The sequence below is a fragment of the Centroberyx affinis genome, unplaced genomic scaffold (assembly GCF_046629955.1).
Source record: "Centroberyx affinis isolate AG114_WGS23_722 - 3 ecotype Tasmania unplaced genomic scaffold, CSIRO-AGI_Caff_v1 ptg002115l_1, whole genome shotgun sequence".
NCBI lineage: Eukaryota > Metazoa > Chordata > Actinopteri > Beryciformes > Berycidae > Centroberyx > Centroberyx affinis.
In genome coordinates this window covers 141,537-152,490 of record NW_027280437.1, presented here as the reverse complement: position 1 = coordinate 152,490, position 10,954 = coordinate 141,537, and the positions used below count along the sequence as shown (strand labels likewise).

Here is a 10,954-nt window from a genome sequence, read left to right as displayed (position 1 = left end):
CCTGTCTGATGAGTCCCGACATTTCCTCAAATGTCCTGAAAAACAACACACGTGTCTGTGTGTGCGCGCGTGTCTGTCCATCTCTCTGCCTATCATCATGAAGTTTTGAAGACATAAATGCTCTGAGTCATAAATGCCATCTTACTAACAATGCAAAGGTTACCATGAGTGGAAAGTCATGAAAAAAATCCCCCAAAACATCATTAGGTGGTAGAGAAGGAAAAGAAACTGCAAATTGGACAATAGTGTGCAATTGTATTGGAATTGAGGAAGTCAGTAAAACTCAGCCACATCTCTGGTAGAAATGATATTCTTTGTCCATTTCAAAAGCACGCTTTTCAATTTGTCTCATTCAACAGTGTGGCACTCCTTCAGAATGGCAGGCACATAACTCATGGGTTCAAGACTGGAGGCTCACCTATAAGAGAAACCTTGAGTGCTTGACTGACAAGCATGACACATGAATGACACCTGTAACATGTGATATGGTTGAGCTGAACTCTTCAGCTGGGGCTGCTGGTGTGATGTGTTGAGGGAATTTAAAGAGGAGCGAGTGAAATGGAGTTGGAAGACACACCTGACTCTTCTGGTACAAAATGTATAGGATTTTTTTCTGATTTAAAAGTAAGGTTTGGCTTTTTTAATGAGCTTGACTTTTTAATGAGCTTGTCCCCATAATATATAATGAGTCATTGTTTTTATATTATAAATTAGCGAGTTGTGTCACTTTTCTCAAACAATCAAGGCGGCAATCAAGAAAATCAAGGCATCATGGTGGGTGCGGAACATTATTCCACTCTGAAGCATTCCTGTTGTTTTGATGCATTGATTGATTGATTTGATTGATTAGATCATTCATCAACACTGAAGAGGAGCCTTTCCTTATAACTACATGTTGACAAAAAGTTATCCCACTGTGTTATTTGAGTGTTTTGAGAAAACGGTTTTGGCATTATTATGAGAGTTTGAGACTTCTTGGAAATAAGACATGGTGCTGTGGCTCCCTAAATTCGGTAGAACAAAAAACAATCAATGAATCAAATTCCATAGCCTTTTTTTTTTTCAATAGAATAAGACCAATACCTGTTGATTCATTATAGCATGAGATTCAATGAACGCTAATAGATAGCCCACTGATAAAAGGCTTTGCTGAATTTAAATATTGTGCAGGTTTTCACAATGACATTATAATTTACCTGTGTAAGCCCAGATTTGGAAACGTCTGTAAAGCACCTTTCTAATGCTCCCCAAAAATGTCTTACTGAGAGTGTCAAATGTCTTGGAAGCACAAGGAAGCAAATTCAAAGGTTTCTTGGTTCACCTTTGACGCAGAACACAAGTGTTCTGAAATAAGAAAAGAACAATAGCACAAAAAATACCCTCCTTGTTTGAAGTACGACTTGCAGGAGCTTGTTATGCAAGCCTGGTGGAAAAGGTGCTCTGAAAATAGTATAAAAGCAGTCTTGGTGAATCATAGAACACAAACCAGTGTGAACCTTGACAGGAGAAAAAGCTTCATACTACCATCTCTCTCTTTCTTAAACTTGAGCTGGTGAGTTTCACTGGTAGACTGTTAGAATAAGTATTGATTCCACTGAGGATAGCCTACATTTTGATTCTTGGTATTGCTAATAATCACAAACAATCTGTGTTTACCAGTGAAAAGTTTGGACACACCACATTTTTCTTTATTTTTGCTATTTTCCACATTTTATAATAATAATAAAGACATCAAAACTATGAAATAACACAAATAGAACCAAAAAAGTGTTAAACAAATCAAAACTATCTTATATTTTAGATTCTTTAAAGTAGCTGCCCTTTGCCTTGATGGAAGGCTTTGGAAAGAAATTCATACATAGGATCAACTTTACTATTTATATTTGTCTAAGAAACACATTTCAAGCATTTAAGCATAAGCCTTTAGATCAAAATGGATTTAAGATCATGAAAAACATAGTACATTCAATCAGGTGTGTCCAAACCTTTGACTGGTAGTGTATATAGCATATGCAATACAATATAGCCTACATACAGTATAATATTCTTGTTAACGTCCTGTTCTTATATCATAGCTATGCTGCAGTTTCTTCTTCTATGCCTCCTATCTGCCACAGCTCTGGCTCAGTGTAAGCGACTCTTGCCATCACTTCACATTCAACACTTAGGTCTTTATGCTTGTGATCCCTGAGGGAGACTTTGATTAAGAGGTTGAGCACTAACAGGCTGCTATTCTGTCTTTGTGTCCACAGCTTCATCAGATCATTATTCATACTCCCTGGCTGTGGGCACTGGGGCAGGTACAGCTTATGCCACCTTTGAGTATGGGAGCTGCACAAGAGCTAGAGCAACCACACACAATAGCAGAAATAATTTATACAGCCAGCGGACACAGTCTAGTATAAATACTTTATAGTGTATTATGAAAGCATTTTCACAAGTGTATTGTGTGCAGTAACTACTCCACAGTACAGTACAAAGGCTTTGCAGTTGCACTGGTATATTGTGCCGAGGAAAACTCACAGACAAGCTGAGATGTATCATCAACTCATCTTTATCCATTAACACAATGTATATAGATGTGTTTGTCAATTTCAACTTAAAAGTGCTAGTTATGAGCTTCATGACTTAAAATCATGAGTTCACATCTTGTGACTTAAAATTATGAGTTGAAAGAACACCTTATAAAGCATTCACTAAACTCAACACTGTTAGTTTATTAGCAGACTTCCCAGTATACATTGCATTCGGTTTAACTCTCCAGAAACTCTTCCTTCTTTTGGTTTGAAATAAGTTACAGGATAGAGACTTGTATGTATGTTTGGTGAATCATAGGTCAATTTCTGATTTAAAAAAACCCCCCAAAAAACCATGACAAAATCTGCTATCTATCTTATCTATGTATCTGGGAATTCACAATCAAGTAAGTTTCTCTCTGATGTACATGCATGCAAGTACTATCCACTACAAGTAAGTGTTGCAGCTGCATAGCCTACTATATGCTGAACTGTGTATTAATCATGTGATACAAGAGGAACTCAAACTTATACCTAGCAAACCCTGTGAAAAAATAAACTAGAAGGGCACTCGGCGAGTGCAGACCTCCACCAAGGTTCGTGCTATTATTGCTTGTTCGTGAGTGGGATCCAGATCCGCTCCAAAATGTAATGGGTTCTTCCTTGGCCCATGCTACACCCTTCCACGAAGTTTCATGAAAATTGGGCCAGTAGTTTTTCCGTAATCCTGCTAACAGACAAACAAACAAACAAACGGCACCGAAAACATAACCTCCTTGGCGGAGGTAATAACACTGGATTTCAGTTCATCAATTAATGCATCAACTTGGAAACATGAATCAGACTAGACTTTTGTTGATTGAACTTATTGTCTTAAGTTCACTCAGTTAGCTTTTCTACATTAGAACAACTAACTAATGATCTTTGACCTAACTATTCAGTACTACTTCAGTCAACTCACAATTTTAAGGCAGCAAGGAAACTTATGTTTTTAAGGTGAACTGCCTTAATATTTTTTGCAGTGTGTGAATTTGAGTGTGAATTTCTGCAACAACTACTCATTAGTCTAATCTAAAATAAATCAAGAGCACATTCTCTTTGTCTCTGTTTCCCAGCTGATGTATAACTGGGCTTCCAGAGTGGGCCGTAACATCAGCAACATGGCGGAGATGACCTTGTCTGAGGGAGAGGCCGTTGTTCAGGTGAGGAGTTTTAACCAAAGCCAGGGCCGTTATGCAACACAAATGCAAGAGTAATGCGACACCAGAAGTGTTACAGATTTTGATCTAGAAACTAGAAAGACCAGTTTAAGAGGAGGCCAACAATTAAGCTGTCAGTCAAGGGGGTAAATCCAATTATAACTACTATTTCCTTGTGTGATTGGTTTTTACAGAATCTGGGTCTTTTGAAACCTGAGATATTTCATTTCTAAAATCTGTAAATTGACCATGGCTTTGTATTTCTAGTAGAACAAGTACAACAAAATGACAGGAGGTCTGAGGAAAGAGAAGGCCAGTAACCAAAAGAATGCCTAGGCACTTTTCTATATCATAACCTTTCCTCTCCTGTCCTCTCCTGTCCTGTCCTCTCCTCTCCCCTCCCCTCCTCTCCTCTCCCCTCCCCTCCCCTCCCCTCCCCTCCCCTCCCCTCCCAGGTGTCTGGCCAGTGCAACCCCAGCTATATCTTTCAGTTGTGCTTCACAACCAATAGAGGGCGCTCTCTGACTGCCGGCCAGCCCAATGGCAACTCCTTCAGCCACGGCCCCACCCACCCAGCCACTGAGCTCCTACTGCAGCAACACCAGCGGGGTGACGTCCCTCCCTGGGTGCTCAGTGGGGCCTGATGGACCCAAAGTCCCCACAATCCCCACCATTCAACCCCATGACAACTCTACCATGTGGGAGCAGACTAGACTACACTACAATACAATAGAACTTTATTCTCCAGGTGTGTCTGAATGGCTAAACATTTGTATAATAGATGAATGACTGAATTTTCCTTGGTTTTAGGTCAGGGTGAGAAACTAACTCTGTTAGCAACCCTTTGAGACTTTTGCAAGTAAATTAAATGTGTATTGATTTGCAGCGTTACATGCACTATTATTACGATTATGCACTTGATATAGCAACCAGAATAAAATAATTACAAGAATCAAATCTTTTCTCTGAAGAGTTTTTATTCAGTGAGAGATTGGTGACTATATTGGGAGTCTTCATGGTAAAAACACAAAAGGCAAAAGCTTCATTTGTGGGAAAAGGGACTAGTGCTCAACATCGGAGTCTACTTTTAGCAGCAGTGCTTACGATAAGACAGACATTTCTGGTCGATGACCTTGACAGGGATTCCTAACATTTCTAAATTGTGGTTCCTTGTCAGATTCCTTTAGCCTCCAGTTACACCCACTGTATGCATACAAAGTGAAAGAAGACATGTCAGGTAATATAAATCTCATTGGACAGCTTTGATGTGCAAAATAGGCTGCAGCTTTTATTTAATATCTCACTTCTTACATATTTTAGCCAAAGGGAAGAGCATGATTGTGTGTCAAAAAAGACAAAACAAAGAAAAGAAAAAGAAAAAAAAAAGAAAAATACATGTAGTATCATCTCAAAGCTGCATACCTGAGATATATTATGCTTCACTTATAAATCCATTACAATACAGTCAAGTATATTTCTATCTACTTTTTTCTATATTCCTTTCTATTGACACATGAAACTAAGAGGTGAAGACAGAAATGAAAAAGGTACAGTGAGGACAGCTAATGAACTGATATATAAAACTCAATAAACTCTTCTGTTATTCAGCAGATGTGGTTTAAAATGTTAAAATGCCACAGAAGGCTGATTTTGCAAGGTTCTAGTAAGGCAAATCCAGCTGTCTCAACTCATGCATATATCAAAACCTGTCCTCAGAAACCCCTTGGAAAATAGAATGAAAATTTTACAAAGAACGGTGCTTCCAGCAAAGTGCATTAATAGCGGAGCTCAACAGCTCAGCAGGGGATCGGGGCACTATTATAAAGATCAGAAAGATTACAAAGAGGCCAGATCAGAGAGAACAAAGTTTCACTAACTTCAAAATGGCAGAGTAATCTGTATTTCTGCACCGTACCAATCTTAGTGGCACCAGGGAATAAGAGAATTATTGAAAAATAATAAATGTGTGCTATAGAACAGGAATTCACATACCTGTCATAAAACTGGGCTTTAATGTTTAGAAAGCCTTTGATCACCAGATTTGTTCTTTCTAGTAGGGCCAAATAGTAGCAACAAGACTCCTCTCCTCTCCTCTCCTCTCCTCTCCTCTCCTCTCCTCTCCTCTCCTCTCCTCTCCTTTCCTCTCCTCATTCACCTCCTCTCCTCTCCCCTCTTCTCTCCTCCTCAGTGAACGGCAGTGCTGTTGGTTTGGACCACTGCCCAGTGGGCTCCGATGGATGTGAGGGATCCATGGACCCGGCCGCTGATGAAGCGCAGCTCGGCCTGGCTGTGGCTGGGGTACATGTTGAAGGAGAGGCCGGCGGGCTGGCCCGCAGACAGAGTGCGCCCTTTGTTAGTGGTGAACACCACGGTCTGCACATAGTGAGCATACTTCCCAGAAATCTGGACGATGGCCTCATCCTCGAACAGCTCGATCTCCACGGCCACGCCGCTCTTCTGGCCAACAACAGGGGACCAAGCGTAGTTATAGCGGAACTGGATGCTGAAAAAAGGTGAAATGGACAAATGTATTGTAAGTGGGAATTGACGTTGCTTTAACTGCCCAAGAGTCAGGAGTGTGTCTTTACAGTGTGGATCCTCTAAGACAGAATATATGGAGATTTTCTCCAAATTGTTTTCCAATTTGCCACCATACTGGACAAGGTTAGATATGGCATAAAAGCAAGATCTGTGTGTTGTATCCACAGCTGAAGCCTTACACAGCTATTTGACTATAGACTTTAACACAAAGTCATCATGTCATCGTCAGCACCTGATCTGTCCAATCTGATTTTCTTCAAAACTGTCCCAGTCTCACCAGATTAAATATGTTTGATATTCACCCTCGGACGTAGTTGCTGTAATGTTCCCACAGTCGTACAGCTGTGATCCGGCCCTCTCCAGTCAGACTGTAGGCAGTGCCACTTCCTGACCCCACTGGCGGGGAGAAGGAGTAGAACTGAGGCTGGACTGGAGAGATGACACATACAAACAACTGTCAGTCTGTCAGCAGTACAATAAAGCGCTGAACAACACTTTGAGGCGACTTCTGAGACTCGTAAAGCTTATTGACACTTTATTATTCTAGGAATGATAATCTCATAAAAAGTGAATCCATGACAATCTGTAATGGCTGTTTAGTAAAGTATGCCTGCCACGGATGACAATAGGCCTACTAAATATGCAAAATATTATAAGATTGTAATTTCAAATCATGCTCTCTACTGTTTCCAAATCATACACTATATTTCTGAAGATCAGGAATTTAGACACTTACTGTCACCCAAAGCAGAGGCGACGAGCAGAGCGACGAGGGCAAGGTATAGCATTCTGTGAAATATAGATAGATAGATAGATAGATAGATAAATAGATACACCTGTGAGAATTCTGTGATTAATCTACTGATTCAATGATTATACAGTTTTGACAAATGACAAAATTTGTGAATTATTATTGTAGACAGTATGGGTCTTGGAAGAATAAAAATGATTGATTCTCACCTGCCTGATTTATTGCTTGCACTATGCTCAAGAGATACCTATAGCGGATGAAACAGAAAAAAATGTTCAACAAAATGGTGCGACAATTTTAAAATTCAGCATTTCCGAACATGAGTTTTTTTCCTAATAATATCTTACAGCAGAACCAAAAAAATTGAAATTAACAACAAATGAGAAATGAGAAATTGCAGCATCAAAATACTAACCAAAATACTCACAGTGTCAAGTTTCAAAGATCAAGTGTGCGTTTAAGGTGGTGAAGCCTGTTGGAGTCCAAAGCATCAGTGTCTGCAGCTTCAGTCTTCTCAAGATCGTCTACCTATGCAGAAGCCAGTTTGTTTTATTTATACTCCCCGCATCCCGCCTGAGGAGCATTCCAGGGCTTTTTAGTGGACGTTACTTCCTTTAAGAGAGGGCAGTATCTTCCAGTTAGAGATGTGTCCAGGAAGCAAAGGGAGAGAGGGCGGTGGTGCTTTCTGGTTATCTCAAGTATGTATTTAATTGTGAACATCATCACAATGTGTTTATCGGGAAACTAGTGGTATGACCAGTCTGGCATGGTGAGGTGATGGTCATGAACACTGATGGGAGCTCAGTCAGTCAACACCTGTCAGCTGATGGGGGAAAGAAAAGTACTTATTTAGACTGTGTGTGTGTGTGTGTGTGTGTGTGTGTGTGTGTGTGTGTGTGTGTGTGTGTGTGTGCCCGCGGGTTTATAGTTCTGACACGTCTATTTTGTCAAATGTGTCTTGTCTTCTTAATCCAAAAATAAATTAATCTAGACAATAAACAACATTTGAAGGTGCAAAAAAAGTTTGCAGTAGAGCTAATATAATCGTCCAATATTCAAGTTTATTTTAGAAAATGTACAGTTATTTTTCCTGATCAAATCCCATGACTATTCTGTGACATATAGCAAATTTAGATGACCAGCATTTGATGTATAGCTGATTTGAATGTCTTTAGTCTTATTATTGCTAACTACAGCTTGCTGTTTGAGTTATTATTCTCTGAATAAGAAAGAGGCTGGAGACTAAAATTGCAGTTGATTGTGTCTGTGTCGGTCGACATTTTGGTCTGAAGACCTTTTTCAGGACTTACAAGATACAGTGATGGAAACGCAATTACTATCACCTGGTAACCAGGTGATAGTAACAGGGAGGGAGGAGACTGGGATACAAAACTGCTACAAAGGGAGTCCTTCTGGATTTATAGGCTACACCTATTGAAACATTTTTGGTGGTTTAATATCCTTATATGTATATGTATAAGGATATTAAACCACCGCCAATTTTGTATATATATGTATATAAGTTCTGGCAGGACACTAAGCCATGCACTACTGTGTCAACTGCCAGCTGCCACACCTATCAAATCTCACTGCACTTATTTGGCGGTCTATATTAGAGGCCTTCAGACTCACATTCACTTTGTATGCTGATGTGTGATTTGCATTGCAAGAGCCTTCTCCACCCCAGCCTCCACCTGCTTTGGTTCTGCTCTGATTGTATGAGCCCTGGAGGGTCTTTATTAATCCCAATGGAGGGATTATTTGCAATGCTCCCTGCATGTTAGGGTTAGAGTAGAATAGAACCATGCCATCAAGTCAAACTGTATTGCCATCTCTATCTGCAATAAGATGGTTAAGCTATGGTGTGAGTAATTCTGACAAAACTGCAATTTAAGCCTCCAGCCTCTTTCTTATTCATGGATTTTCGAGCAGCATTTGGAGGCATGTAGAATTGCCTGTGAAGCGCTGTAACATTTTCATTGTTGAATTATCATTCTCTCAAAGGTAACTACTTCTCCCAGCAGCCATGCTTGACACCAAACATTTAAAAACTAGTTGAACTTGAACAAAAGATTCTGAACAAATTTCCATGACATTTTCTTTTTTTTAACTTTTTGGATATTTTTTGGTAACACTTTATTTTGACTGTCTATTGTTGATACTCAAATCAGGTGACAAGTAGTATCAGTACTTAACCCTAACCCTAACCCTAACCCTAACGTCTATTTGGTGTGTCTCCATAGACTATGTAACCCTAACCCTAACCCTATTTCTAACATTAACCCCAACCCTAAGATTAACCCTAACCCAGACATTTAATATCTATGGACCACTTTTCACATAATTATGAGTATCACTTGAAACTAGACTTTTTAGTGTCACATTATAGTCACTTGATAGGAAGCTGAGTATCACTAAATAAAGTGTTACCAACCATTGTCTGTTTTTGTAGACAAGTTTCAAATTCTTTCCATGGCTGTGGTTACCCTGTATGTACCAGAACTTTAAAAGGAAATAAAACAAAAAAAACACATGGAGGCATCCTTTGTCACGCCATCGCCTGTAAAACGTCCAGTGATCCGCATTCTAAACCACACCAGTCTACTTCTTTGGCTTCGCATTATTTCCTATTACGATAACCACTTCTTGAGGGGGAAGTTAATGCTTTGAGTTCTGTCTTCAATAGATCTTCAAAGGGTTTCCTTAAATAACCAACCATTTATAACAATCAAATCATAATTGTTTACTTTGAGACAAATTTCATGATGTTTTTGTTTACCTCTTTCTACTATAATTGATGGTAAATATGAAACTAGAGTCACTGTAAAAGCACTGCAACACAAATGTCCATTAACTGAGAGGTAGTATGTTGCCAGTGTGGTGAGATGAGAAATTATCACTGTTCACTTAAGCTTCTTTCCAAACTAAGATGTACACCATTAAAAAACAAAAGTCCCATTCTTCCAAAATGAAAGAAAAAATGAAGAAAAAAAAGGTAATTTGTAAAGATACTAGGTAACTATCCTTTAAAAATGACTAGGTAAGTATGTTGTTGACTAAATGAAAACACAACGCAATTCTGAAATTTTTAACATATTAAATGATATTAAAGCTGATTAAAACACAGTAAGCAACAACTGTAATGTTATGGCTATGTCAATAGGTAATACCTTGGCATTGACTCACTAATACATTCAAGTGTGTCGTTCAATCTTGAGTTTCAGTCTGCCATGACCTGAGATTTGAAGGCCTTGTGGTTTGTCCTGTTCCTCTGCGTTGTGTCTGATAAGATGTTATGATATGGTGATGAATACTGAGCTTCTGGTTTTCCAACGTAATGAAATCCATTCTAAGTTTGAATTACATACAATTTTGTGAAGCTTGACAAAGATGTTTTTTATTTGGGATGTATTAACAGATACTTAAATATTTTATGAATATGAATCATAAAGAAAATACTACAAAAACAGAGAGACCCAAGTGAAAAACGGTAAGTGAGTCTGAATGGAAATGTAGCAGTCTAAAGCTGGAACTCTATCTCTCTGGAAAGCGCAAATTAAAACTACAAAAATCATTGCTGTTTTCTGGAAACATATCAGTAACAGCTACAAATCACACATAACATACATGACACTGACATAGAGTCTTCAAGTATCTATGTAGCAGCAAAAAATCCTTTGGATAATCCACATCACTGCATCCATCAAGCTCTGTATAAAAGAAAAAAAAAAACCCATCTTCAATATCTCCTCAACCCTTTGTTCTTGTTTTGCATGTTTCCACTGAGTAGACCCAGGTCAGATTGTATTTGAAAACCTCTAGTGTCAAGTCAAGGCCAGATAAAGATTGATGTTATTCCACATTACATTGTGCCAGGAAACTTCATTCGATCACAGAAAAGCAGCTGTAAGAGGATTTCCAGTCCAACTTTGACCCAGGTAATCACA

At 39.0% G+C, this 10,954-nt stretch overlaps 1 protein-coding gene across 1 annotated transcript; it reads right to left on the bottom strand.

The window, feature by feature from the left end:
• Positions 1 to 4,674: 4,674 nt before the first annotated feature.
• LOC139654588 (zymogen granule membrane protein 16-like) lies at positions 4,675 to 7,571 on the bottom strand. The gene is made up of 5 exons (XM_071531705.1): positions 7,435 to 7,571; positions 7,217 to 7,254; positions 6,993 to 7,045; positions 6,559 to 6,685; positions 4,675 to 6,218 (listed from the first exon to the last, which is right to left on the bottom strand). The coding sequence occupies exons 3-5, from the start codon at positions 7,042 to 7,044 to the stop codon at positions 5,900 to 5,902; spliced, it is 498 nt and encodes a 165-aa protein (XP_071387806.1). The 5' UTR covers position 7,045; positions 7,217 to 7,254; positions 7,435 to 7,571; the 3' UTR covers positions 4,675 to 5,899.
• Between the last annotated feature and the right edge of the window lie 3,383 nt (positions 7,572 to 10,954).

Coding starts and splice junctions, on each gene's coding strand:
- LOC139654588 (XM_071531705.1), bottom strand. CDS start 7,044: ATGCTATACCTTGCCCTCGTCGCTCTGCTCGTCGCCTCTGCTTTGGGT. Junction 6,686..6,992: donor CGCCTCTGCTTTGGGTGACA/GTAAGTGTCTAA, acceptor TCATCTCTCCAG/TCCAGCCTCAGTTCTACTCC. Junction 6,219..6,558: donor TACAGCAACTACGTCCGAGG/GTGAATATCAAA, acceptor ACCTTTTTTCAG/CATCCAGTTCCGCTATAACT.